Source organism: Callithrix jacchus, chromosome 8 (genome assembly GCF_049354715.1).
Source record: "Callithrix jacchus isolate 240 chromosome 8, calJac240_pri, whole genome shotgun sequence".
NCBI classification, from domain to species: Eukaryota; Metazoa; Chordata; class Mammalia; order Primates; family Cebidae; genus Callithrix; species Callithrix jacchus.
The window spans coordinates 95,610,824-95,638,268 of NC_133509.1; the positions used below are offsets into that span (position 1 = coordinate 95,610,824).

General features: G+C 35.5%; 1 protein-coding gene across 1 annotated transcript in view; it reads left to right on the forward strand.

The window, feature by feature from the left end:
- MNAT1 (MNAT1 component of CDK activating kinase) overlaps positions 1-27,445 on the forward strand; it is a 231,720-nt gene that overhangs the window by 141,754 nt on the left and 62,521 nt on the right. The window contains exon 7 of the mRNA XM_002753979.7: positions 6,357-6,478. Within this exon, the coding sequence (XP_002754025.1) occupies positions 6,357-6,478 (122 nt within the window). The remainder of the gene's footprint in view (positions 1-6,356; positions 6,479-27,445) is intronic.

The following is a 27,445-nucleotide window of genomic DNA, read 5'->3' on the forward strand; positions in this document are numbered from 1 at the left end:
TTACTCTGACACTCAGGCTGGAGTACGGTGGCACAATCACAGCTCACTGAAGCCTTGATCTCCTGGGCTCAAGTGATCCTCTTGCTTCAGCCTCCTGAGTAGCTGGGACTACAGGGAAACACCACCATGCCTGGCTATCTTTTTTTTTTTTTGGTAGAGATGAGGTTTCACTATGTTGCCCAGGCTGGTCCAAACTCCAGGGCCCAAACTATCATCCCACCTTGGTCTTTCAAAATGTTAAGACTATAGGCATAAGCCACTGTGCCCAGCTCTTTGGCAGATTTTAAAAATAGTTTAGATTATAATGATTTAATAAAATGTACTTAACACTTTATTAATTTCTCTTTGACCATGATTTTAAATGGCTACACATTGTTTTTCGTTTTTTGGTTTTTTTTTTTGAGATGGAGTTTTGCTCTTATTACCCAGGCTGGAGTGCAATGGCGTGATCTCGGCTCACCAAAACCTCTGCCTCCTGGGTTTAAGCAATTCTCCTGCCTCAGCCTCCCAAGTAGCTGGGACTACAGGCGTGCGCTACCGTGCCCAGCTAGTTTTTATATGTTTAGTAGAGACGGGGTTTCACCATGTTGACCAGGATGGTCTCAATCTCTTGACCTCGTTATCCACCCGCCTCGGCCTCCCAAAGTGCTGGGATTATAGGCGTGAGCCACCGCGCCCGGCCAATACACTGTTTTATGTTATAATTGAACTGCTAATTACTTATTGAACATTTAGTTTCCTTTTGGTTTTTGACAACATAAACTGTGATGAACAAACTTAGCATACGAATTTGATTCTATTTCTTATTGCTTTCTTATAAATTATTACAGATGGTATCAGTAGGTCAAAATAAATGAATATTTTAAAGGTTTACTAAATTGCTTTTCATAAAGAAAACAATTCCATAATTTGCTGTCTTACCAGTCGTGTATGAAATATACCAGTAGTATATTCTTTGCTAATATGATGGAGATAAAACATACTGACATTGTTTTGATGATTGTGATTTCTTACCCATGTGTGTTCAAATTAGCCTTGGAGTCTTTTCTAGCTGTAATTTAAGCTATCTATACTGATTCATTCTCTGCCCACCCTTCTTTCCCCATATACCTGTTTCTGCTCAGGTTTACTTGTTGTCTCAGGACTCAACATACTGCTCTGGTAATATTGCTGTGCTCCCCATTGCCTTGCTTTTGTAGACTTTGTTTGTCTTCTGCGGCCTAGCACAAGTTACACTGTTTCATTCTTCCATCTTTTACTGATTCTTCCTCTCAGTATTCTATGGTGCTTAAGTCTATACCATACCATTTGGCACCCAAACAAATTTATTCAAATATAACTTATGATTAGCATATCATACACTTTGAGTTTTTTAGTTTGAATCTTCCTTTTTCTGATAATTTAGAATAATATCTACCACCTTTACTGTTTGGGTGGAAATATCACCAGTAACCATTTTTCATCTAAAAAACTTTTAAACACCCTTCCCCCCCCCCCCCCCCGCAGTCACTTAAAACCCTAATACTTTTCTCATGTGACCTGTTAAGCCATTATCTGCTCTCTTGGTGATTTAAAAAAATATAAAAACATGTCCGTGAGTGTAAGTCATTGTTCTTTAAGTTCTGCCCCAGCTTTAGGTTTGAGAACCTTGGCATCTGTCTCATATGAGTTTTTTCTGAGGGAAAGATAGTTGGAATGTTAGAGGGCAGTTTGTGTGTCATTTATGAACTTTGTCTTATTCTCATGGCAAACAGAACTACCACTGAGTAATGTTTATTTCTCTCTAAATGTTATAAGTTTTAGAAAATACTTCTTTTTGAGCCTATGGTGTTTTAAGTATCTCAGCTATTATAATTTATATAAAAAATTGGTTTAAACCACATAGTATTTACTTACTGCCATTAAAACCTTTAAATTGGACAACCATGATTATATTATTTTAAAAATAAGATATTAAAAGGCAGTGTGTGGAACCTACACTGGGCAGGAATTGAGAGACCTAATTCTATGTGACCTTAGAAAAATTTACATTTTGAGAATATTAGCTTCCATATCCATAAAATGAAGGTGTTGGGGGGAAAAAGGCATAGGCTTTAGAATCTGACAGACTTGGCTTTTAATCATCAAACTGCCATTATAATATGATCTTGCTCAGTCACTTATCTAACCCCCGTTTCCTCATTCATAAAGTGTGATTAATAGTACTGATTTCATTAAATTATTGTGGATGCTGAGATGATGCATACAAAACCCTTTAGCATAGTGCGTAGCACAGAATAAATAATATTAACTATTCTTATTCACTGATCTTTTTGGCTGTTGTAAATGTCCCCACGAACTTCAAAGAAGACTGAATTATAAGCTATCATAACTTCAGTAATTTGGGTTTTAGTAAATATTGTTGCCAATATTTAGAGAATGATTAGTTTTAGTATGTTTTCCAGTGCAACTACTTAAGAAAGCTTATCTTTCTTGAATATTATCTTCCTTGGAAGGTATTCCAATTATTGAAAATATCCATTCTGTGTCAACCTTTCTGGACCTTGCTCTGTAATTTCTTAAATGCCATGGAGTGCTGGTGAGACTATAAGTGTACTTCTTTAATTGTTTCAGTATTTTTCCTTTCCCTCACTTACCCTCCTCTCTTTTACTCTTCTCCCCTCCCTTTTACCCCATAGCTAAAACATGTGACACCAATACTGAACATTTTGTATCATATGGTAGGAGAATTTAGTGTCTGACAATTTATGAAGAAGACACTTTGAAATAGGGATGTCAGAACGAGTTTCAAAATATCCCACTCAGGCACTCTCTTCTTAACCTATAGAATGCTCTCTGAATCATTGGTCTGAAATTGGATTATTCTGTGATAGTATAAGATTTAGCTTGACAGTTTCATGTTTTTTTTTAGAAAGGCTGTGGAACATGGAGGTTCGGGGTTAAAATAATATGAATGAAGTTTCTGACATTACACTTTTTTTCTCTGTTTCCTGCATATTACTCTAGCAAAGCAAATGAGAAAATTAGGTTATCCAAAACTCATTTTAAAAAATTGCAGTAAAATACATGTAATATAAAAATTTCACAGTTTAATAATTTTAACTGTACATTTCTGTGACATTAAGTACACCCATATTGTTGTGCATCTATCACCACCATTCATTTTCAAAATTTCTCATCTTCCTCAGCTGAACCTGTACCCATGAAACACTAACTGCTCTTTCCCATGTTCCTAGCCTGTGGTAACCACTGATTTACTTTATGTCTCCATGAATTTGACTGCTTTGGAACCTTCTATTAGTGGAGTCATATAATTTTTGTCCTTTTATGAATATCTTATTTCATTTATCGTAATATCTTTAGGTTCATCCATGTTGTCACATGTCAAAATTTTCTTCCTTTCAAAGGCTAAATAATAGTTTATTGTATCAATGTGTGTGTGTACACACACACACACACACACACACACACACACATCCTCCACATATTATTTATTCATTTATTCCTTCATGGGCACTGGGTTGCTTCCAACTTCTGGCTACTGTAAATAATGCTGCTGTAAATATGCATTGGTGTACACTTATTTCTTTGAAACCCCGCTTTCACTTTCAGGTATATACCTAGAAGTCCAATTGCTGGATCATATGGTAATTCTGTTTTTAATTTTTTAAGGATTTGCCATCCATTTTCCACAGTAACTGTACATTTCCACCAGCAATGCACAAGAGTTTCTGTCTTCATCTTCACAAACACTTAGCATTTTCTGTTTTTCTTTTTAATAATAGCCATCTTAAATAGCCATGTGTGTGAAGTGGTATCTCACCATGGCTTGATTTGCATTGCCCTTATGATATTGAGCATCTTTTCATATACCTATTGGCAATATGTATATCTTCTGTGGTGAAATCTCTGTTCAAGTCCTTCGCCTGTTTTTGGTTAAGTGCTATTGACATTACAGTGTCAGAGGTGCCTATTATAATATGCCTATAAACTAGCTAGGATGATGCTACATGGTATTGAACTTGTTGAAGAGAAAAACTGTAATTTAGGTGCAAGCATCTTTGATGGTTGTTTCTCACTGCTACAATTGTATTTTATCACTTTTATGTCATGCCTTTTACCTTTTTTTTTTTTCCATAAAAGAGATAATGTGTACTTTGCATCCAACTTAGTAATTTAAGGGAAAAAGGAAACTAAATGACATAACAACAAAAACATTTATAAACTAGAAATTGGAAGAATAACTGCAGGAATGCTTTACAAAAAGTCATGAAACATAGAAATAGATGTGAACTATACCAAGAAAAATAAGAGAATGAGGGTTAAAATCAGAAAACATAGACTATATAAAAAGTAGGGATTTTTATAAATTTGAATTCTATGCCACATAGATGATAGATATGTAAATCTCATTGTAATGGTATATAGCTGAGTGGCACTTTATTTTACATACTTATGCTCAAATATGATCTATAGGGTCTTTGTATTTTAGTTACCCAGCAGTTCTTTCTTCTCAGAAAAATACAATGGATGTTTTTATCCATTTAGTTTTCAGCGTAAAATTTTCTTATTTTGTTTGTATGTGTGTATGTGATGTGAAATAAATACATATTTGGTAAGTTAGTTTGATTTCATGTAAAGACTTCAGAGAATAGACATTTACGTGGCATAGCTTTGTAGAGAATAATTTCATTAGCTTTCTTCCCTAATTAGAGCTTAAAAAAAAACACAGATTGTAAAAAATGTCAGTTGTTTAATAAAAATAGAAAAATGTGAGGTTAGACTATGTTTATATAAAAGGGGACTTCAAAAAGTTCATGGAAAATGGAATTAAAAGATAAATACAAAAAATATAAACTTTATTTATCAACATAAGCTCCCTCAAGAACCAGACACTTTCGTAAGCAATGATTCCAGGAATTTAGTTCATCTCTAAATGACTGAGGGTCCTGGGAATTTAACTGTATTAGTGAAATCTTTTTTATATTATTACTGAAGAAAAATGGGTTCCCTTTACAAATTTTTTGAGGTTAGGAAACAAAAAGAAGTAACAAGGAGCCAAATCAGGACTGTAAGGTGGACACCTAATGATTTCCCATTACCCTTGTTTGATGAGGTTTCATGAGCAAGATTATTGTTGTGGTGGGGAAAGGACTCTGGTGAAGGTTTCCTAGGTATTTTTCTGTTAAAACTTTTGCTAACTTTCTCAAAACACTCTCATAATAATAAGCAGATGGTATTGTATTTTGGCCCTCCAGAAACTCAATAAGCAAAGTGCCATGAGCATTTTGAACTGGGAGTTTTTTGAATTGTTACCGTGACCTTCACTTGTGTCCAGTCCACTTTTGCTATGACTGGACCACTGCCACCTCTTGGTAGCCACTGCTTTGATTGTGCTTTGTCTTCAGTACTGGTAAAGGCATATTTCATCTCCTGTTCTTTGAAGAAAGGCTTCAGGATCTTGATCACACTTGTTTAAAATTTCCACCGAATGCCTTGCTTTCATCTGCTACTGATCTGGGTGCAACAGTTTTGGCACCCATTGAGTGGAAAGTTTGCCCAACTTTAATTTTTCAGTCAGAATTGTGTAAGCTGAATCAGTTGAGGTGTCTATGGTGTTGCCTGTTGTTTCTGCTGTTAATCATCAGTCCTTTTCAATTAGGGCATGAACAAGGTTACTTTTTTCCCTCACAAATTGTTGTAGATGGTCTGCCACTGAGGGCTTCATCTTCAACAATCTCTTGTTCCTTCTCAAAATGAGTTATCCGTTTGTAAACTGCTGATTTCTTTGTGGAATTGTCCCCATTGACTTTTTGTAAAGCTTCAGTGATTTTGCCATTCTTCTATCCAATCTTCACCATAAATGTTTGTTCTTGTTTCAGTTGAGCAGAATTCACATTGGTCTGATAGGAGCTTTTTTCAAATGGTCTTACACTTCTTTGTGCCTCAAACTAGGTGCTGTTCAGACATATTATAACATGTTAGTACAAGTTTATTTTGGTTCAAACATTTTAAAAATCCATGCTTAGTTTTTAAATGATATGTATTTTGCATAAACTTTTTGAAGTCCTCTTGTATTTGATGACTTCTACCACTGTCATTGAACAACTGTACTGTTTAATGCTAAATTTGAATTTAATGATGGATTTGGTTTTCCTCTTTTAAATCATGTATAAATGACTATATATTAATTAAGTTATGTGGGTTTCAGTTATGCAATGCATTGTACCATTGGAACAGCACAAGTAATGGGTAATACTTCTAATGTGAGGAATTTAATTCATCTTTAAAATGATTATAAATAGCAATATGAAGGTAATATTAAAAGGTATTAATTTCCTTCATTTTTCTAACAGGGTCAACATATTTCACTGGCACCTATTCACAAGGTTGAAGAAGCTCTGTATGAATACCAGCCACTGCAGATAGAGACATATGGACCACATGTTCCTGAGCCTGAGATGCTAGGAAGACTTGGGTATGTGTCCTAAAGAACTTTACATCAAGGAGCTGATATGTGGGGCTTGTTGCTCTTCTTTACTGACATATTAACAGTCTTAGATTTTCCGTTTATAGAACTTTACTCTTTTGTGAAAAATGAACAGTACTTAATACTAAGTTGTTTTATTTAGCACATTAATTTTTTCTGTGGACTTGTTATGTCTCTTGAGATTGAGCCTGGAATGTATTAGTTCATTTTTAAGTCTGTCCTTGGCAGCCATATTGAAATGACTGTTTATTTTCAGCCATGAGTGTTTTTTTTCCTTTTTTAAAGAAATTGGGGCTTAATTTAGTCAGTAGTAAGCCAGTAAAAATATGAGTTGGGCTCCTTGCCATGAAAAAGGGTAGATTTACTCATTGTGCTCTGTCTACAGTGAAACTACATTTATGAGCCATGAGCCATGAAATATATTTTGTTGAAAGGTATAATGTAAATCTGGCCCAGTGGTTCAACAGTCATATCATATATATCCATTCTGGAAATGAACCTGGGATCCTGGCTTTTGTGAGGGATGGAGAAATGGTTATAGTCTCTCTCATGGGAGCAAGTGGGTATTTGTATACTTGAAAAGTGCAGGCACACATGTTGCTAGATGGAGCAAATCATTTCTTGGTCTCATTTTTAAATGTAAACTATTGAATGAAAGGCTGATCCAGAAACTGTTGTTGCCTAACAAAATAGTGGAAAGAATATAATGTGAAAAAAAATGGGTATGTTGAGACCAAGTAATTAAAAAGACCCCAAGAATAAAAACAAGAAAGATGAAACAAATAATAAATACTACATGTATCTTCAAAACCAAAACCAAAATCTTGAAGATGTTGCAGAGTATTTTACATGTGAACCTCAAGGCTCCAAGGTAAAGTTACTATTTAAATGATACATAATTTAATATCTTAAGGCTAAATTTTCTTTAGTTCTTTATTTTCTTAAAGTCCTACAACCTCTATGCATGAAGCGAACAGGATGTAAAACAACCTAAAACTCCCTTTGATATAACAAATTTATTAAACAATTGTTTTAAATGCTAAAATTGAAGTTTGAGGAGATAGACAATATTGTGTCTTATAATATAAAAATTATACATGATGTAGACATTTATTTCTTATCTCTTATTGGGTTATAAAGAACTAGAATTATGTCTCTTTAAATTTACCTCAAAATCTTTACTTTTAATGTTAGTGAAGTTAACGTGTTTAAAATAGTACTACTCTGTTAATGGGTTTTGCATTTTCCAATAATTTCATCATAATTTTTCATGAACAGATTTTATTATGTTGAGGTAATGTTCTTCTGTTCCTAGAATGCTGAATTATTATTATTTTTTCTTGAGACAGTCTCTCTTTGTCACCCAGGCTGTAGTGCAGTGATGCAATCTTGGCTCACTGCAGCCTCCTTCTCCTGGGTTCAAGCGATTCTCGTGCCTCAGCATCCTGAGTAGGTGAGGATGCAGGTGTGCACCACCACGCCTGGCTAATTATTGTATTTTTTGTAGAGACGGGGTTTCTCCATGTTGGGCAGGCTGGTCTTGAACTCCTGGCCTCAAGTGATCTGCCTGCCTTGGCTCCCCGAAATGCTGGCATTACAAGTATGAGCCACTGGGCCCAGCCCATCTTTTAATATACTACTGAATTCAGTTTGCTAGTGTTTTGTCAAGGATTCTTGCATTAGTGCTCATAAAGGATATTGACTAATAGTATTTTCTAGCTTTACTGAGGTATAGTTAAAAAAGAAAAATTATATGTATTTAAGATAGAGAAGTTCTTTTTAATTATTTTTTCTGAGTACATAGTAGGGGAATATACTATGGGCTATGTGAGATATTTTGATACAGGCATGCAATGCCTAATAATCACATTAAGGTAGATGGTATATCCACTACCTCAAGATCTATTCTTTGTGTTACAAAGAATCCAATTATATTCTTTTAGTTATTTTCAAATGTATAATTAAATTGTTTTTAATTATAGTCACCTAGTTGTTCTATCAAATAGTAGTTCTTGGCCGGATATGGTGGCTCACGCCTGTAATCCCAGCTCTTTGGGAGGCTGAGGTGGGCAGATCACTTGAGGTCAGGAGTTTGAGACAAGCCTGGCTAACATGATGAAACCCCGGCTCTACTAAAAATACAAAAAAAATAGCTGGGCCTGGTAGTATGTGCCTGTAATCCCAGCTACTTGGGAGTCTGAGGCAGGAGACTCACTTGAACCTGGGAGGCTGAGGTTGCAGTGAGCCAAGATTGTGCCACTGCATTCTAGCCTGGGTGACAGGGTGAGACTCTATCTCAGAAAGAAAACAAACAAACAGTTCCTATTTATTCTCTTTATTTTTTTTCTACCCATTAACCATACCCATGTCCTCTCCCACCCCCTCACTACCTTTCACAACCTCTGGTGACCTTCCATCTAACTATATCTATGAGTTCAATTGTTTTAATTTTTAGCTTTCACAAATAAGTGAGAACATGCTAAATTTGTCTTTCTGTGCCTGGCTTATTTCACTTAACATAATGACCTCCAGTTCCATTTATATTGTTGCAAATGACAGGATCTCATACTTTTTTATGGCTGAATAGTACTCCGTTCTGTGTATGTACCACATTTTCTTTATCCAGTCATCTGTTGATGGACATGTAGATTGCTTCCAAATCTTGGCTGTTGTGAACAGCACTGCAACAAACATGGAAGTGCAGATGTCATTTTGAAACAGCAATTCCCTTTCTTTTGGATATGTACTCAGCAGTGGGATTGCTGGATCATATAGTAGCTCTATTTTTGTCTTTTGACAAACCTCAAAACTGTTCTTCATACTGGTTGTACTAATTTACATTTCCACCAACAGTATACAAGGTTTTCTGTTTTCCATAGCCTCTCTAGTATGCGTTACTGCTTGTCTGTGGATAAAAGCCATTTAAACTGGGGTGAGACTATATCTTTTTTTTTTAATTGCATTTTAGGTTTTGGGGTACACGTGCAGAACATGCAAGATAGTTGCATAGGTATACACGTGGCAGTGTGTTTTGCTGCCTTCCTCCCCTTCACCCACATTTGGCGTTTCTCCCCAGGCTATCCCTCCCCAGCTCCCCCCCCGCCGCTGTCCCTCCCCTATTCCCCCCAAAAGACCCCAGTGTGTAGTACTCCCTTCCCTGTGTCCATGTGTTTTCATTTTTCCTCACCCGCCTATGAGTGAGAATATGCGGTATTTCATTTTCTGTTCTTGTGTCAGTTTGCTGAGAATGATGTTCTCCAGATTCATCCATGTCCCTACAAACAACACATTGATTTTATATCCTGAGACTTTGCTGAAGTTGCTTATCAGTTTCAGGAGTTTTTGGGCTGAGGCGATGGGGTCTTCTAGGTATACTCTCATGTCGTCTGCAAATAGAGACAGTTTGGCTTCCACCTTTCCTATTTGAATACCCTTTATTTCTTTTTCTTGCCTGATTGCTCTGGCTAGAACTTCCAGTACTAAATTGAATAGGAGTGGTGAGAGAGGGCATCCTTGTCTAGTGCCAGATTTCAAAGGGAATGCTTCCAGTTATTGCCCATTCAGTATAATGTTGGCTGTTGGTTTGTCGTAAATAGCTTTTATTACTTTGAGATACGTTCCATCGATACCGAGTTTATTGAGGGTTTTTAGCATAAAGGACTGTTGAATTTTGTCAAATGCCTTCTCTGCGTCAATTGAGATAACCATGTGGTTTTTGTTTTTGGTTCTGTTTATGTGGTGAATTACGTTTATAGACTTACGTATGTTGAAACAGCCTTGCATCCCCAGGATGAATTCTACTTGATCATGATGGATAAGTTTTTTGATGTGCTGTTGCAATCGATTTGCCAGTATTTTATTGAAGATTTTTGCATCTATGTTCATCATGGATATTGGCCTGAAGTTTTCTTTTCTTGTTGAGTCTCTGCCGGGTTTTGGTATCAGGATGATGTTGGTCTCATAAAATGATTTGGGAAGGATTCCCTCTTTTTGGATTATTTGGAATAGTTTCAGAAGGAATGGTACCAGCTCCTCTTTGTGTGTCTGGTAGAATTCGGCTGTGAACCCATTTGGACCTGGGCTTTTTTTGTGTGGTAGGCTCTTAATTGCTGCCTCGACTTCAGACCTTGCTATTGGTCTATTCATAGTTTCAGCTTCCTCCTGGTTTAGGCTTGGGAGGACACAGGAGTCTAGGAATTTATCCATTTCTTCCAGGTTTACTAGTTTATGTGCATGGAGTTGTTTGTAATATTCTCTGATGATGGTTTGAATTTCTGTGGAATCTGTGGTGATTTCCCCTTTATCATTTTTTTATTGCATCTGTTTGGTTGTTCTCTCTTTTCTTTTTTATCAGTCTGGCTAGTGGTCTATTTTGTTGATCTTTTCAAAAAACTACCTCTTGGATTTATTGATTTTTCGAAGGGTTTTTCATGTCTCTATCTCCTTCAGTTCTGCTCTGATCTTAGTTATTTCTTGTCTTCTGCTAGGTTTTGAGTGTTTTTGATCTTGCTCCTCTAGCTCTTTCAATTTTCATGATAGGGTGTCAATTTTGAATCTCTTCACTGTTCTCGTGTGGGCACTTATTGCTATATATTTTCCTCTGGAGACTGCTTTAAATGTGTCCCAGAGATTCTGGTGTGTTGTGTCTTCGTTCTCGTTGGTTTCGAAGAACTTCTTTATTTCTGCCTTCATTTCATTGTTTATCCAATCAACATTCAAGAACCAGTTGTTCAGTTTCCATGAAGCTGTGCGGTTCTGAGTTAGTTTCTGAATTCTGAGTTCTACCTTGATTGCACTATGGTCTGAAAGACTGTTTGTTATGATTTCAGTTGTTTTGCATTTGCTGAGCAGTGCTTTACTTCCAATTATGTGGTCAATTTTAGAGTAGGTGTGATGTGGTGCTGAGAAGAATGTATATTCTGTGGATTTGGGGTGGAGAGTTCTGTAAATGTCTATCAGGTTTGCTTATTCCAGGTCTGAGTTCAAGTCCTGGATATCCTTATTAATTTTCTGTCTGGTTGATCTGTCTAATATTGACAGTGGAGTATTAAAATCTCCCACTATTATTGTGTGGGAGTGTAAGTCTCTTTGTAAGTTGTTAAGAACTTGCCTTATATATCTGGGTGCTCCTTTATTGGGTCCATATATATTTAGGATCGTTAGCTCTTCTTGTTGTATTGTTCCTTTTACCATTATGTAATGACCTTCTTTGTCTCTTTTGATCTTTGTTGCTTTAAAGTCTATTTTATCAGAGATGAGAATTGCAACTCCTGCTTTTTTTTGCTCTCCATTTGCTTGGTAAATCTTCCTCCATCCCTTTATTTTGAGCCTTTGTGTATCCTTGCATGTGAGATGGGTTTTTTGGCTACAGCACACCGATGGGTTTGGCTTTTTATCCAATTTGCCAGTCTGTGTCTTTTGATTTGTGCATTTAGTCCATTTACATTAGGGTTAATATTGTTATGTGTGAATTTGATACTGCCATTTTTATGCTAGCTGGCTGTTTTGCTTATTAGTTGATGTAGATTCTTCATTTTGTTGGTGCTCTTTAGCATTTGGTATGTTTTTGGAATGGCTGGTACTGGTTGTTCCTTTCTATGTGTAGTGCCTTTTTCAGGTGCTCTTGTAAAGCAGGCCTGGTGATGACAAAATCTCTGAGTACTTGCTTGTTCGCAAAGGATTTTATTTTTCCTTCAGTTATGAAGCTCAGTTTGGCTGGATATGAAATTCTGGTTTGAAAGTTCTTTTCTTTAAGGATGTTGAATATTGGCCCCCACTCTCTTCTGGCTTGTAGAGTTTCTGCTGAGAGATCTGCTGTGAGTCTGATGGGCTTCCCTTTGTGGGTGACCTACCTTTCTGGCTGCCTTTAATATTCTCTTCTTCATTTCAACCCTGGTGAGTCTGACGATTATGTGCCTTGGGGTTGCTCTTCTTGTGGAATATCTTTGTGGTGTTCTTTGTATTTCCTGGACTTGAATATTGGCCTGCCTTGCTAGGTTGGGTAAATTTTCCTGGATAATATCCTGAAGAGTATTTTCCATCTTGGATTCATTCTCTTCATCACATTCTGGTACACCTATCAAATGTAGGTTAGGTCTATTCACATAGTCCCATATTTCTTGGATACTTTGTTCATTCCTTTTTGCGCTTTTTTCTCTAATCTTGGTTTCTCGTTTTATTTCATTGAGTTGATCTTCAACTTCTGATATTCTTTCTTCTGCTTGGTCAATCGGCTGTTGAAACTTGCGTATGCTTCGCGAAGTTCTCGTGTTGTGTTTTTCAGCTCCTTCAATTCATTCATATTCCTAAGTTATCCATTCTTGTTATCATTTCCTCGAATCTTTTTCCAAGTTTCTTAATTTCTTTGCATTGATTTAGAACATGTTCTTTTTGCTCACAGAAGTTTCTCATTATCCACCTTCTGAAGTCTGATTCCATCATTTCGTCACACTCGTTCTCCGTTCAGCTTTGTTCCCTTGTTGGTGAGGAGTTTTGGTCCTTTGTAGGGGGTGAGGTGTTTTGCTTTCAGGTATTTTCCTCCTTTTTGTGCTGGTTTCGTTCCATCTTTGTGGATTTATCCACCTGTCATCTGAGTAGTTGCTGAGTTTTCGATTGGGTCTCTTAGTGGATGCCCAGATTGTTGGTGATGAAGTATTTCTGTTACTTAGTTTTCCTTCTAATAGTCTAGCCCCTCTGCTGTATGACTGCTAAGGTCCACTCCAGGCCCTGCTTGTCTAGAGTACACCTGTAGCAGCTGCGGAACAGTGAGGGATGCTACCAGTTTCTTCTTCTGCTATCTTTGTCCCACAATATTGCCTGCCAAATGTCAGTCTGATCAGTCCTTTTTGAGGTGGTCTGTACTTTATAGGAGCTCAAGTGCTGAGCTGTAAGCTCCATTGTTCATTCAGGGCTGTTAGGCAGGTGCGTTTAAGTCTGCTGCAGCAGAACTTATAAAACCCCTTTTTCCCTCAGATGCTCTGTCTTGTGGGGGGTTAGGGCTCTCTTTATGAGTATCCATTGCACTGTCCTGCCCAACTAGTAGGCAGTCTAGTCACTATATTTGCCTGCTGAGGCTCCGCCCTGCTGTCGTGGGCTCTGCCCTGTTGTCGGAGTCTCTCTGTTATGGCAGGTGGCCTCGGCAACGGCAGGCTGTATCAGCAATGGGAGTGTACTTCAGTAGGGGCGGAATGCCTCAGTAATGGCAGATGCCCCTCCCCCACCAAGCTGCACCATTCTGGATTCAGCTGTGCCCGCAGTGAAACTCTCAACCCCGAGTGTTTGGAATCACCGTTTTGTTTGTCCCTGTGGGGGTGGGACCCGCAGAGCCTGATCACCTGGCTCCCTGCCGCAGAGCCCTTTTTCTTTTTTTTTTAAGTTGAACGGTTGACTCTCTCTCAGGTGTTTCAGTTGCCTGTTGATAGGGCACCAGGTTCTGTGTGATTTCCCGTGCAGCGACCCACTGCGCTGGCTCAAATGTCGCTTCCTGGGAATCTCCTGGTCTGGTTCACTGTCCAAGTCCTGTTTAATCAGATGGACATGCTAATCTGCCCTCCCAAATCTCAGATTGCTGGTTTAACAGGGCACCCAGACCAGTGTGTTTTGTGCGGAGTGCCGCTGTGCTGTGGCGCTGGCTGAAGCGGCTGTGCCAGCCGAAAGGGCTGCACTAGCGTCCCGTGTCTCTCCTACACCTCAGAATTTCCCCGTTCTGTGGGCAACAAAGATCCGTCTGGAAATGCAGCTTGGACTCACCCTCTGTGCCTTCACTGAGAGCTGCAATCCTGAGTTGCTCCTACTGCACCATCTTCTTTTTCCCCCATCGAGACTATATCTTATTGTGGTTTTGATTCGCATTTCTCTGATGATTACTGGTGATGTTGAGCATCTTTTCATATGACTTTGCCATTTGTATATTCTCTTTTCAGAAATGTGTGTTCAAATCTTTTGCCCATTTTTAAGTTGGATTATTATATTTTTTCCTGTTCAGTTGTTTCAATTTCTTACATATTCTGATTAATAATACCTTTTCATATGGGTAGTTTGAAAATATTTTCTCCCATTCTGTAGGTTGTCTCTTTGTTCATTGATTTCTTCACTATGCAGAATATTTTTAACTTGATGTTCTCCCATTTATCTATTTTTGCTTTGGTTGCATGTGCTTGTGGGAATATTTCTCAAAAAATCTTTGCCCACTCCAGTGTCCTGGAGAGTTTCCCCAATGTTTAATTTTAGTAGGTTAAATAGTTTGAGGTCTTAGATTTAAGTGTTTAATCCTGATTTGATTTTTGTATGTGGTGAGAGATAGGAATCTAGTTTTATTCTTATGTATATGGATATTCAGTTTTCTCAGTACCATATTTTGAAGAGATTTTCTTTTCCCAAAATGTATGTTCTTGGCACCTTTGTTCAAAATGAGTTCACTGTAGATGTGTGCAATTGTTTTGCGATTCTCTATTTTGTTCCATTAGTCTCTGTGTCCATTTTTATGCCAGTACCATCTATTTTAGTTACTGGAGCTCTGTAGTATTTGAAATCATGTAATAAAATTCCTAAAGTTTTGTTCTTTTTGCTCAGGATAACTGTGGCTATTCTGGGTCTTTTGTGATTCCATATAAATTTTAGGTTTTTTTAAAAAAATTTCTGTGAAGAATGTCATTGGTATTTTAATAGAGATTACATTTAATCTGCAGATTCCTTTGGGTACTATGAACAATTTAATATTATTTAATTTAATAATAATAATGGAATCAATAATATTCCATTCCATGAACATGGAATATCTTTTGTGGGTGTGTGTCCTCTTCAATTTTTTGCATCAATATTTTGTAGTTTTCATCGTAGAGATCTTTCACTTCTTTGGCTAATTCCTAGGTATTTTATTTCCAGCCATTGTAAATGGGATTACTTTCTTTATTTCTTTTTTAGATTGTTCAGTCTTGACATATAGAAATGTTTCTGATTTTTGTGTGCTGATTTTGTAGTATGCAACTATACTTAATTTGTTTATCAGTTCTAATAGTTTTTTTGTGGAGTCTTTAGGTGTTTCCAAATTTAAGATCGTATCATCTACAAACAAAAATAATTTGAGTTGCTCCTTTCCATGTTGGATGTCCTTTATTTCTTTCTCCTGTCTGATTGCTCTAGCTAGGACTTCCAGTTCTCTGTTGAATAGCAGTGGTGATAGTGGGTATTGTTGCTGTGTTCCAGATCTTGGAAGAAAGGCCTTCAGTTTTCCCCTATTCAGTATACAAGGTGCAGGTCTGTTGTATATAGCTTTCATTATGTTGAGGTAAATTCCTTTTATACCCAGTTTTTTGAGGGTTTAACCATGAAAGAATGTTGAGTTTTATTAAATGTTTATTCAGCCCCAATTGAAATGATCATATGGTTTGGTCCTTCATTTTGTTAAAGGATGTATCATATTGATTGATTTGCATAATATGAACCATTCTTGTACTTCTGTGATAAATCCCACTTGGTCATGATGAGTGAATGATCTTTTTAATATGTTATTGAATTCAGCTTGCTAGTATTTTAGTTGAGGCTTGCAGACACTATCTTATAACCCATTATTTTAAGCGGATGCCAATTTAACACTGATTGTATAAACAAATAAGCAAAATCAAAACTAGTAAAAACTCTATGTTTTAACTTTGTACCCTTTTAAACTTTTTGATTTTTCTATTTATATCTTATCGTACTGCCTATGTCTTGAAATTTTGTGGTTATTACATTTGATTGATGTATCTTTTAGTTTTCCTATTTAAGAGTAGTTTACCCACCACAATTACAGTGTGGTAATCCACACCAGGCTAATTTTTATATTTTTAGTAGAGTTGGGGGTTCCCCAGGTTGGCCAGACTGGTCTTTACCTCCTGACCTCAAGTGATCTGCCTTCCTCAGCCTCCCCAAGTGTTGGGATTACAGGCCTGAGCCACCATACCCAGCCATAACTACTGCTTTCAATAACTATACATGTGATTTATTTAATGTGAGCTGTTCATTTCTGAATGATTATAGAAATTAAAAAGACTTGTTGAAAGAGTGTTGAATAGATAACTTTATTGTTATTATTTTATTTCTTCCATGTACTCCTGCAGATAATGTAACTTCTGAACCTACTCTTAAAATTCCCAAGAAATCAATTGACAGATTAGAGTTATAAATAAGAAATTTAAAAGTTAATTTTAAACGTAATTTATATCAGCATGATTTTATTTAAATTTTGGTTTAGATTCTTAGAAGTTTATATCACATTTTAGTGAATGTTTATGAGTAAATTTCTGTACTACTCAAATACTTGAATAGTGAAAAATCATTAAATATTACAGAGTATTTAAGGTAGATGTAAATTTGTGATATCTGTGTGATTTAAGGCAATCTTTGATACCAGCCATGAAAATATTACATGATGAAATATTTAAGTAGTTTTATATAAGAGTTATGGTTTTATTAAAAGCATTGCTAGTTTATGTAAATATATGCATGATGTAAATATGTAATTTACATTTATCTTTAAATTTCTGTGTAAAATAATCATATGTAAAAGTGAGAAGTAAGAATGACTTCTCTAATAGGAAATTTCAGAAAATTTCAGAGTGCCTTTCTCAGTTTTATGGGAATATCTATTATTTTCATTCTATGACACGTTATAACATTTTAAGATAAAATATTATTTTAATTTAAGGTTTGTAGTCTTACATTTTCCTTATTTATGGTTTAAATGAAGCTATTTGCTACCAAAATTCTGCAGAATGAAATTATTTTCTTTTACTAATAATAATGTTTTACATAGGTATGGGGTATGTGTGAGTATTTTTACATGCATAAAATGTGTAACGATCAAGTCAGGATGTTTGGGGTATCCTTCACCTTGAGTATTTATTATTTCTATGTGTTGGTAATCTTTCAAGTTCTCTCTTCTGGCTATTTTGAAATATACAACATACTGTTGCCAACTACAGTCACCGTAGTCTCTTACTGAACATTAGAATTTATTTCTTCTATCTAACTGTAAGTTTATACTCATTCACCAACCTCTCTTTATTTCTCCCTTCCACCCTCATACCCTTCGAAGTCTTTGCTATATTCTAGCTTCTATCTCCATGAGATCAAGTTTTTGTCTCCCATATGTGAGTGAGAATGTGCAAAATTTGTCTCTGTGCCTGGCTTATTTCACTTAACCTGATGACCTCCAATTCCCTCCATGTTGCTGCAAATGACATGGCTTAATTCCTTTTTATGGCCAAATACTTATACTGTATATATGTGTGTGTGTGTGTGTGTGTGTATGTGTCTGCCACATTTTTTTATCCATTTGTCCATGGATGGATACTTAAATTGATTCTATATTTTTGCTATTGTGAATGGTGTTGTGATGAACACGTGTGCAAAGCATCCTTGTTATACTGATTTCTTTTCCTTTGGCTAGATACCCAATAGTGGGATTGCTGAATGATACAGTTCTATTTTTAATTTTTTGACGAATCTCCATACTGGTCTCCAAAATGGTTATACCAATTTACATTCCCACCAGCAGTATATAAGAAGAATCCTCTTTTCTCTGTATCCTTACTAGCATGTGTAATTTTTTGTCTTTTTAATAATAGCTCTGCTAAGTAGGATAAGATGATTTCTCATTGTGGTTTATATTTGAATTTCCCTGATGATTAGTGATGCTGAGCATTTTTTCATATACCCATTGGCCATTCATATGTCTTCTTTTGAAAAAGTTTCTATTCATATTCCTTGCCTACTTTTTAAATGAGATTACTTATAGTTTTATTGTTGAATTATTTGAGTTCCTTGTGTATTCTAGATGTTAGGTCCTTGTTAGATGAATAATTTTCAAACACTTTTTCCCAGTCAACATCTTGTCTCTTCACTCTGTTGATTGTTTCTTTTGCTGTGCAGAAACTTTTTAGTTTAACATAGTTCCATTTATCTATTTTTGTTTTTAAGTTGTCTGTGCTTTTGAGGTCTTAGCCATAAAATCTTTGCCTAAGCCAGTGTCCTCAAGTTTTTCCCCTTTGTTTTCTTCTAGTAGTTTTATATTGTCAGGTCATACATTTAAGTCTTTAATTCACCTTGAGTTGATTTTTGTATATGGTGAGTTCAGATTGTTATTATGGGAATCCAGTTTCATTATTCTGCATATGGATATCCAATTTTTCCAGCATCACTTATTAAAGAAGGAATTCTTTCCACAGTGTACATACTTTGCATCTTTGTTGATTATTAATTGGCCGTGAACATATGGCTCTATTTCTGGGCTCTCTTGTAGAATGAAATTTTAATCTTAATTTCATGTAGAACTTATCTTTTATTGCTTTGTGGTAGCTACAATGCTCTACCACAAAGCAATATATAGATGCACATGTTTATTTCTGTCTTATGTTGACATAACTGGAGTAAGTTCTGTGCTATCAATCAATCAGGAAACTTTAAAAAAATGATTTTTAACTATGAAGGTTTCATGTCTTGAGCCACAAGATATGAGAATATCTAGCTATTATTATATCATTAGTAGTGAAAATAATTATGGTAGTTATGATGGAACTGAATTAAGTCAGTTAATTAGAATTTGATGGTAATTAGAAGAAAATTTCCTGTTTGATCTCTATTAGCACTATTAATGTTGTTTTCTTGTGTGGCCATAGACTGCATTCATAAAAACCAACTTGCTGAGCAAAAGTAATTGATTATTACATATCTATTACTGTTATTGGCAAAGCAATTAAAAGTGATGACTCTTGAAAAAAATAGAATAGGGTCCAGTTCACAAAAATAGAGGTGTACCTCATTTTACTATGTTTTGTTTTATTGCTTTTCGCAGAGATTGCAAGTATATCAATGCTATTTTTCCAACAACATGTACTCACCTCATGTCTGTTTTTCACATTTGGTTAATTCTTGCACTATTTCAGACTTTTTCATGATTATATCTATTTGGTGATTTGTGATCAGTGAACTTTTGGTGTTACTATTATTATTGTTTTGGTTGTCGCAAACTGTATCCATATAAGAAAGCAAACTTAATAAATGTGTTTGTTCTGACTGTTCTTCTGACTGGCTGTTCCCATCCCTGCTTCCCTTGGACTTTCCTATTTTCCAAGACACAACAATATTGAAATTAGACCAGTTATTAACCCTGCTAAGGGCTCTGTGTATTCAAGTGAGAGGAAGGGTCACATGTCTCTCACTTTCAATAAAAATATAGAAATGATTAAGCTTAGTGAGCAAGATATGTCAAAAATCAAAATAGACCAAAAGCTAGACCTCTTGTGCCAAACAGCCAAGTTGTGAATGCAGAGGAAAAGTTATTGAAGGAAATTAAAGTGTGAACACATGAATATTAAGAAAGCAGAATGGCCTTATTGTTGCTATGGAGAATGTTTTAGTGGTCCAAATAGATTGAACCAGCCAGAACATTCCCTTAAACCAAAGCCTAACTCTCTTCAATCCTATGAAGGGTGAGAAAGGTGAGGAAGCTACAGAAGAATATTCTAAAGCTAACAGAGGTTGGTTCATGAAATCCATTTCCATAACATAAAGTGCAAGGTGAAGCACCAAGTGCTGATGTGGAAGCTACCTAAGATATTGATGAAGGTGGCTACTCTGAACAAAGATTTTTCAATGTAGATGAAACATCCTTCTATTGGAAGAAGATGCCCTCTAGGATTTTTATAGCCAGAAAGAAGTCAGCCAGGTGTCGTAACTCACGCCTGTAATTCCAGGATTTTGGGAGGTGGATAGCTTGAGCCCAAGAGTTCGAGACCAGCCTGGGCAACATGGCAAAAAATAAAAAATAAAAATACAAAAATTAGCCAGGCTTGGTGGTACGCTCCTGTAGTCCCAGCTACTCAGGAGGCTGAGGTGGAAGAATCACCTGAGCCTGGGGAGGTTGAGGCTATAGTGAGCCATGATTGCGTCACTATACTCCAGCCTGGGTGACCCTGAGATGGAGTGTAGTGATATGATGCAGTGAGACCCTCTTTCCAAAAAAAAAAAAAAAAAAAAGAAAAAGGAGAAGTCAATGCTTCAAAAGTAAGGCTGACTCTCTTTTTAGGAGCAACTACATCTGGTGACTTTAAATTGAAGTCAATATTCATGAGCCATTTTGAAAATTGTAGGGCCCTTAAAAAGTTTGCTAAATCTACTCTGCCTGAGCTTTAAAATGGAATGTAAAAGCCTGGATGACTGTATTTGTTTACAGCATGGTTTGCTGATTATTTGAAGCCTATTCTTGAGACTTAACTGCTTAGAAAAAAAAAGATACTTTTCTAAATACTACTGCTCACTAACATTACATCTGGTCACTTAAGACTTGTGATGGATATGTGCAAGGAAATGGATACTGTTTTCATGACTGCTAACACAACATCCATTCTAAAGCCCAGGTATCAAGGAGCAATTTTGACTTTTCAGTCTTGTTATTTAAAAAATATGTTTCATAGCACTGTAGCTGCCATAGATGGTGATTCCTCTGATGGATCTGGATGAAACAAATTGAAAACCTTCTGGAAACAATTCAATATTCTAGAGGCCATTAAGAACATTTGTGATTCATGGGAGGAGGCCAGAATATCAGCATTATCAGGAATTTGAAAAAAGTTAATTCCAACCCCCTTGTTTGAGACTTTATTGGAAGAAGTAACTGCAAATGAAGTGAAAATAGCAAGGGAACTAGAATTAGCAGTGGAGTCTGAAGATATGACTAAATTGCCACAGTCTTATAATAAAACTTGAGCAAATGAGGAACTGACTCTTTGGGATGAGTAAAGAAAGCAGTTTTTTGAGTTGGAACCTACTCTTGGTGAAGATGCTGTGAATGTTGTTGAAGTCACAATGGATTTAGAATATTATATAAACTGAGCTGATAAAGAAGTGGTACGGTTTGAAAGAATTGCCTCTAGTTTTGAAAGAAGTTCTGCTGTGAGTAAAATGCTATCAAACAGAATTATGTGCTACAGGGAAAACTTTTGTGAAAAGAAGAGTCAATCAATGCAGCAAACTTTATTACTGTCTTATTTTAAGAAATTGCCATGGCCTCCCCAGCCTTCAGTAACTACCATCGTGATCAGCAAGTAGCTATCAACATTCAGGCAAAGAACATTCATCGGCAAAAAGATTAGGACTAGTTGATGGCCCAAGAGGATTATTATCATTTTTTATTAATATATAATCTATTTATTTGGGATTTTGACTAAATCTGCAAAATCACTTTTTATATATAATATAATCATAGCAATGAAATATGCCATATTTATGGTCCTATTCATACCCAAGGACTGAGAATTATGCAAGGAATGGATACAGTGGGGTAGAATATTGATGGCCATGTCTAAATTCTGCCTACTACAAGTGAGATAGGTTTTCTCTTGCTATTTGTCTTTTTCAACATTTTCTAAGCATTTTTATACATTTATTCTTCGAAGTAAACTTTGCTGGCAAAATCAATAAAGCACTCCATAATTATTTCAAGATTTTTGTAAATGTGAAACTTTTATAAAATACTGTGAATCAAGTAACAAAACAAATCAAAAGCCACCAACAACTTAGCTAATAAGTTCCATCCATAGTACCCCCTAGATAGTAACCAATACCAATCCTTTTGGGATTGTATTTGGAATTTAAATTTATAATCTGGTCAGAGAAGAATGGGCATTTAAAATATACTTCGTTTTTATATATCTCACACATTTCTTGGAAATTAATTTTCATTATGTCCTACTTTTGATGCTATTGTGATAAAGTTGTTTTCATCATATTTCTGACTTTAGGTTTATATTTTATTGTATTTTGGCTAGAACTTGTAGAACTTTTAGACCAAGTATAATTCTAATAACTTCAGTTTCTATGTGTTTTTTCTTTTTTTTTTTTTCTTTTCTGAATGCCTCAAATGTTTCATCACTAAGGATTATATTTGCTGTTTAAGTGTTTTTTTGTATCACATAAATGTATTTTCTAAATTACATTGAAGAAATCACATCATGAATAGGTATTAATTTTTTTCTTTAAACATTTAATTTTATTAAATGCCTTTATGCATCTATTGATATACTTTTTGAACCTAATGGTGTATGATATTATTAAAAAATTTTTCAATAGCAAGTACTTCCCTGTATTCCTAGATAGCTACTTACTTAAAATAGCATTTAGGAAAGGCAGAATTTCAGCTGCAAACTGTAAGTTCAGGAAATTGTTTTAAATAGATTAGTTTTTGCTCTATCACTGAAAAATAATTGAGACAATTTATAATACTTTAAAAATCTTAGCACTTAAATTAAAATTTAATCAGCTTCATTAAAGCATAATTCACATACAATAAAATATCTACTTTAATTGTATAGTCCAATGAGTTTTGATGAATGCATGCAGTTTGTAACCACCAGCACAGTCATGATATAAAATATTTGTATAATCTGCTCTCACCATGATTGTGCTTTTTTCTGGAAGTCACTTGGAATTTTTAGTGTATGAAAGTGTTACTTATATTTCAACATTTCCATGAGAGAATGTTGTATTCTGTATACTGCTTTTTGATTATGGTATTTACCTTATAATATTGGCTTATATATGGATTGTGTAAGAATAGTGAAAAGGTAGTTGTTTAAGTTTTGTTTTCTTTTTGATGCTACCCATTTAAGGTTTTTTTTAGTTTTTCTTTTTGTTGTGTTTTGTTTTGAGATAGAGTCTCACTCTGTTGCCAGGCTGGAGTGCAGTGGTACGATCTTGGCTCACTGCAGCTTCTGCTTCCTGGGTTCAAGTGATTCTCCTGCCTCAGCCACCTGAGTAGCTGGGACTATAGGCGCCCAGCACCATGCCTGGCTGATTTTTGTATTTTTTAGTAGAGACGGGATTTCACCATATTGGCCAGACTGGTCTCAAACTCCTGACTTTGTGATCTGCCCGCCTCGGCCTCCCAAATTTCTGGGATTACAGGCGTGAGCCATTGTGCCTGGCCTTAAGTTTATATGTTAGTTTTATAGAAAGCCTTGGGGCATCAGAAAATCAAAGAATGTGGAAAAATACAAAAATCACAAAAAACACAACAATATGCATGTATATATAATATATAATTTATACTATACTTGGTGGTAATTATGAAAATATTACTAAATTAACTTTTTTTTCTTGCCATGAAAGCAAAATATCTTTAGTGTCTGATTTTTTTGTTTGTTTTTGGGGGCATTTAAATTAGAAATGAACTCACATATCTAACAGGAATATTTGTGCTTTAAATTCTAGCCTGGATCTAGTCTTGCAAGTTTTAAATCTTTTTTATGCAATTATGGAAAAAATATGTTTCTGCTTGAAGCAGTTGTCAAACAAGCTTCTTTCATCAACAGTCAGACACAAGGCAGCTGAATGAGGCTGTTTAGTCTAGAGTGAATGCTCATGAGATTACAAGGTCACTGAGGAAATGTAATTATACAGTTGGTTCCAGAATAGTTTTTTGTAGCAAGGACTTAAATTATAACATCAATTTAAAAATATGTAAAATGAGATATATTCTATAATTAATCTCAGAAAGCACAAAGTTAAAAAAAGTAAGTTATTACAATAAAATGTATTAATTCATATTTTTACAGGATCCTTAAAAAAGGAGATTCAATTTAGTATTGGAATTTGGTTATTTCTGCTATATCATGGTAGAATTCAGTAGGTCCTGTGGATCTTATATATAATTATCTTCATTGGGAAATGTTAGCTGTTTCTTTGAAACAGCTAACATTTAAAATGAAACTTAAAATTCTGTAATAAAACCAACAATAACAGTACATTATTGAGTCTGTTAGATGCTGTTAGATGTTTCTAACATTGGAAATATCTGTTAGATATTTCCCTGAAAAACCCTGGTTTCAAATCCCAATCTTTTCTGGAAACATCTTCACAGATGCACCCAGAAATAATGTTTTACCAGATATCAGGAGATCCCTTAGCCCACTCAGGTTGACACATAAAATTCCAGATGATAATATTGAAAACCCTGGTTTCAATTTCAATATTCCAGAGAAACAGAACCAATAGGGCATTTAGACATTCATAAGAGGAGGTTTATTTTTGGAATTGGCTCATGTGATTTTAGAGGCTGAGAAGTCCTATGATATGCTGTCTGCAACCTAGAAAACCAGGAAAATTGGTGGTGTAACTCACTCTGAATCCAAAGACTTGAGAACTAAGGGAGACAATGATGTGACTCTCAGTTTGAGGTTGAAGGCCTGAGAATGGAGACTTGTAGTGGGTGGAGGTAAAAGTATGAAGGCCCAAGAACCTCAAGTTACATTGTTTGAGGACAAGAGTAAATAAATGAATGTCCCAGCTCCAGAAGAGAGAGTGAATTCACCCTTCCTTTGTTTTTTGCTGTGTTCAGGCCCTCAGCTGGATTGGATGACATCCATCCACATTGGTGAGGGTGTATATTTTGTACTAAGACTATTGATTCAAATCCCAATCTTTTCTGGAAACACCTTCACAGATGCACCCAGAAATAATGTTTTACCAGCTCTCAGGAGATCCTTTAGCCCAGTCAAGTTGACACATAAAATCCCAGATGATAATTAGTACTTTAAAGACAAAGGATACAAGGTTGGATAGTGATTGGAGTAGTGTGCCAGTTTTGGTAATTGGAATCTTTTGTAAGATGGTATTTTAGCAAATACCTGAATTAGCAAAGAAATGAGTCATTTGATATCCTTGGAAGAGTCAAAAGGAACTGTAAATTCACAGGTGGGGATGTGAATAAGGAAGAGGAAGGAGTTCAGAATGTCTGGAGCAGGAGTAAATATGGAGAGTGGTAGGAGAATACGTCAGAGAGGTAGCAGGTTTTTATGTAAGCGTGCAGACCAGACCTAGTTGATGATACAGGTCTTTATAGACCATGGTCAAGACTTGGGCTTTTACTTTGAAGGAGACGGGCAGTCATAGGAGAATGTTGAAAAGAAGTTGCCATATATTACTTGCATCTAGAAAGGTCTGTCATAGGAGAGTAGATTTTGTAGATGGTGGACGGTGGTGGTAGAGGCAGGGGTGAATGCAAGAAAACTTGCAGTAGTCCTGCTAAGATGGTTGTGGCTTGTCCTAGCATGGTAGTAGTATAGTTCGTAAGTAAGTGGTTGGATTATAGATATAATTTTGATAGCAGACGCAAAAGAATTTTTTGATGGATTGGTTAAGGGTGGTATGAAAAGGAAAGGATTACTTCCAAGGTTTTTATCTGAGCAAATGGTTGATCCCAGGGTTTTATCTGAACAACAAAGCTGCAGGCAATAAGGGGTTGTGTCTCTGTAGAGCTTTTTAAAAATAAAACTGAATAAAAGTCTGTTTTTTAAAATGAACATGTACTGACAATGTTGGTTTTCAAATACTCATTTCTGAAAAAAAATCTTTTGTTGGTCCAAGTTCTCAACAATTGCTGTAATTACTTTTGAATTTAATAGTATATATGTAAACTATCAATTAACATATCTTTAGTTTTCTTTAATAACATTGTATATATGCAAAATTTAATTCAGATAAATTTCAGTTTTACAATCATCCCCAGACCCCACCTTTTCATCCCCCAACCCCCAATAGCCATAAACTTAGCTACATTTAACCTCATTCAAGTGTAAATTTGTATAGTTTTCGAATTTTTAAAGCTCCTTTCTGACAATTTCTATTTTTAACTCCCCTTGGTACTACATATTACTGAGTTTAAACCGTAAATTTGAAGTAAACAGTGTTAGCTCAGTGATTATAAAGATGAAGAAACAGCTGAGTGTGGTGTAATTCTTATCTGTAATCCCAGCACTTTGGGAGGCCCAGGCAGGTGTATTATGAGGTCAGGAGTTGGAGACCAGCCTGGCCAACATAGTGAAATTCTGTCTCTACTAAAAATATAAAAATTAGCCTGGTGTGGTGGCACACACCTATAGTCTCAGCTACTTGGGAGGCTGAGGCAGGGGAATCGTTTGAACCTGGGAGGCAGAGGTTGCAGTGAGCTGAGACTACACCATTGCACTCCAGCCTGGATCACAGAGTAAGACTGTCTCAAAAAAAACAAAAAAACCCAACAAACAGAACTTAGGTTCTGAGAACTTTTATTTGTGTTTAAAGTTTTCAGTTGTGGGACATTTGAAAGTTGCTAGAATCAATTTTAAAGAAACAAGTACTTCAATAGTATTGCACTTTATAGAATTTATTGTGAAACATAAATTTTATACTGCCAAACTTATCCTTATCAGTAAGATATTTCTTAGTTATTTGAATATCTGTTTCTTCAGATAAGAAACTTTTGAAATTAAAATTAACAAAAAGTATTTTTTCAATAGACTGTGAGCAGAGATCAATTGATGGATGTGACTATAACATCTTTTGAACTTAAATATGTAAAAACAACCAATTTTAACGCACTCATTAACAAAGCTGCAGAAATCAAAGCTCAAAACAGAAATTATAATGTGATACTCTACTTGGTGCTTATAAATTATGCCATTTAAATATTAATATAATTAATAGGTATTTTAATTTGCTACTTATCTTTCATGATAGAAACTTTATTTTACGTTTAAATTTTTTATTGGAATAATTATGGGTGCAAAGTGCTATAAAAGAAAAGCCTCACTGTGTGCTTTTTTATATTATTTTTAATTTAATTTCATGATTATTACAGAAAATAATTTTGTTCTGTAGAGGCACAGATATGGCAAAAAAAAAGAAAAAAGATCTGTTCTGGTTGTCTAATATGTTGTCTACAGCTGCCTAATAGAGTCCACTCTGAAGATGGGCTTCTGTATTGTCGGTAGCTTCTGTGTTGACTAAATCATGTTAATTTAGTCATAAAAATTTCTCCATCATGTTTGGTTACATTATTTTAAGAAATGTATAGAGACATAGGGAGATCCACAAACTTAAGTAGTGGTCAACATAGGTCCTATATAGAAGGTTGAAAGAGGCATGATTATTGAAACTAGA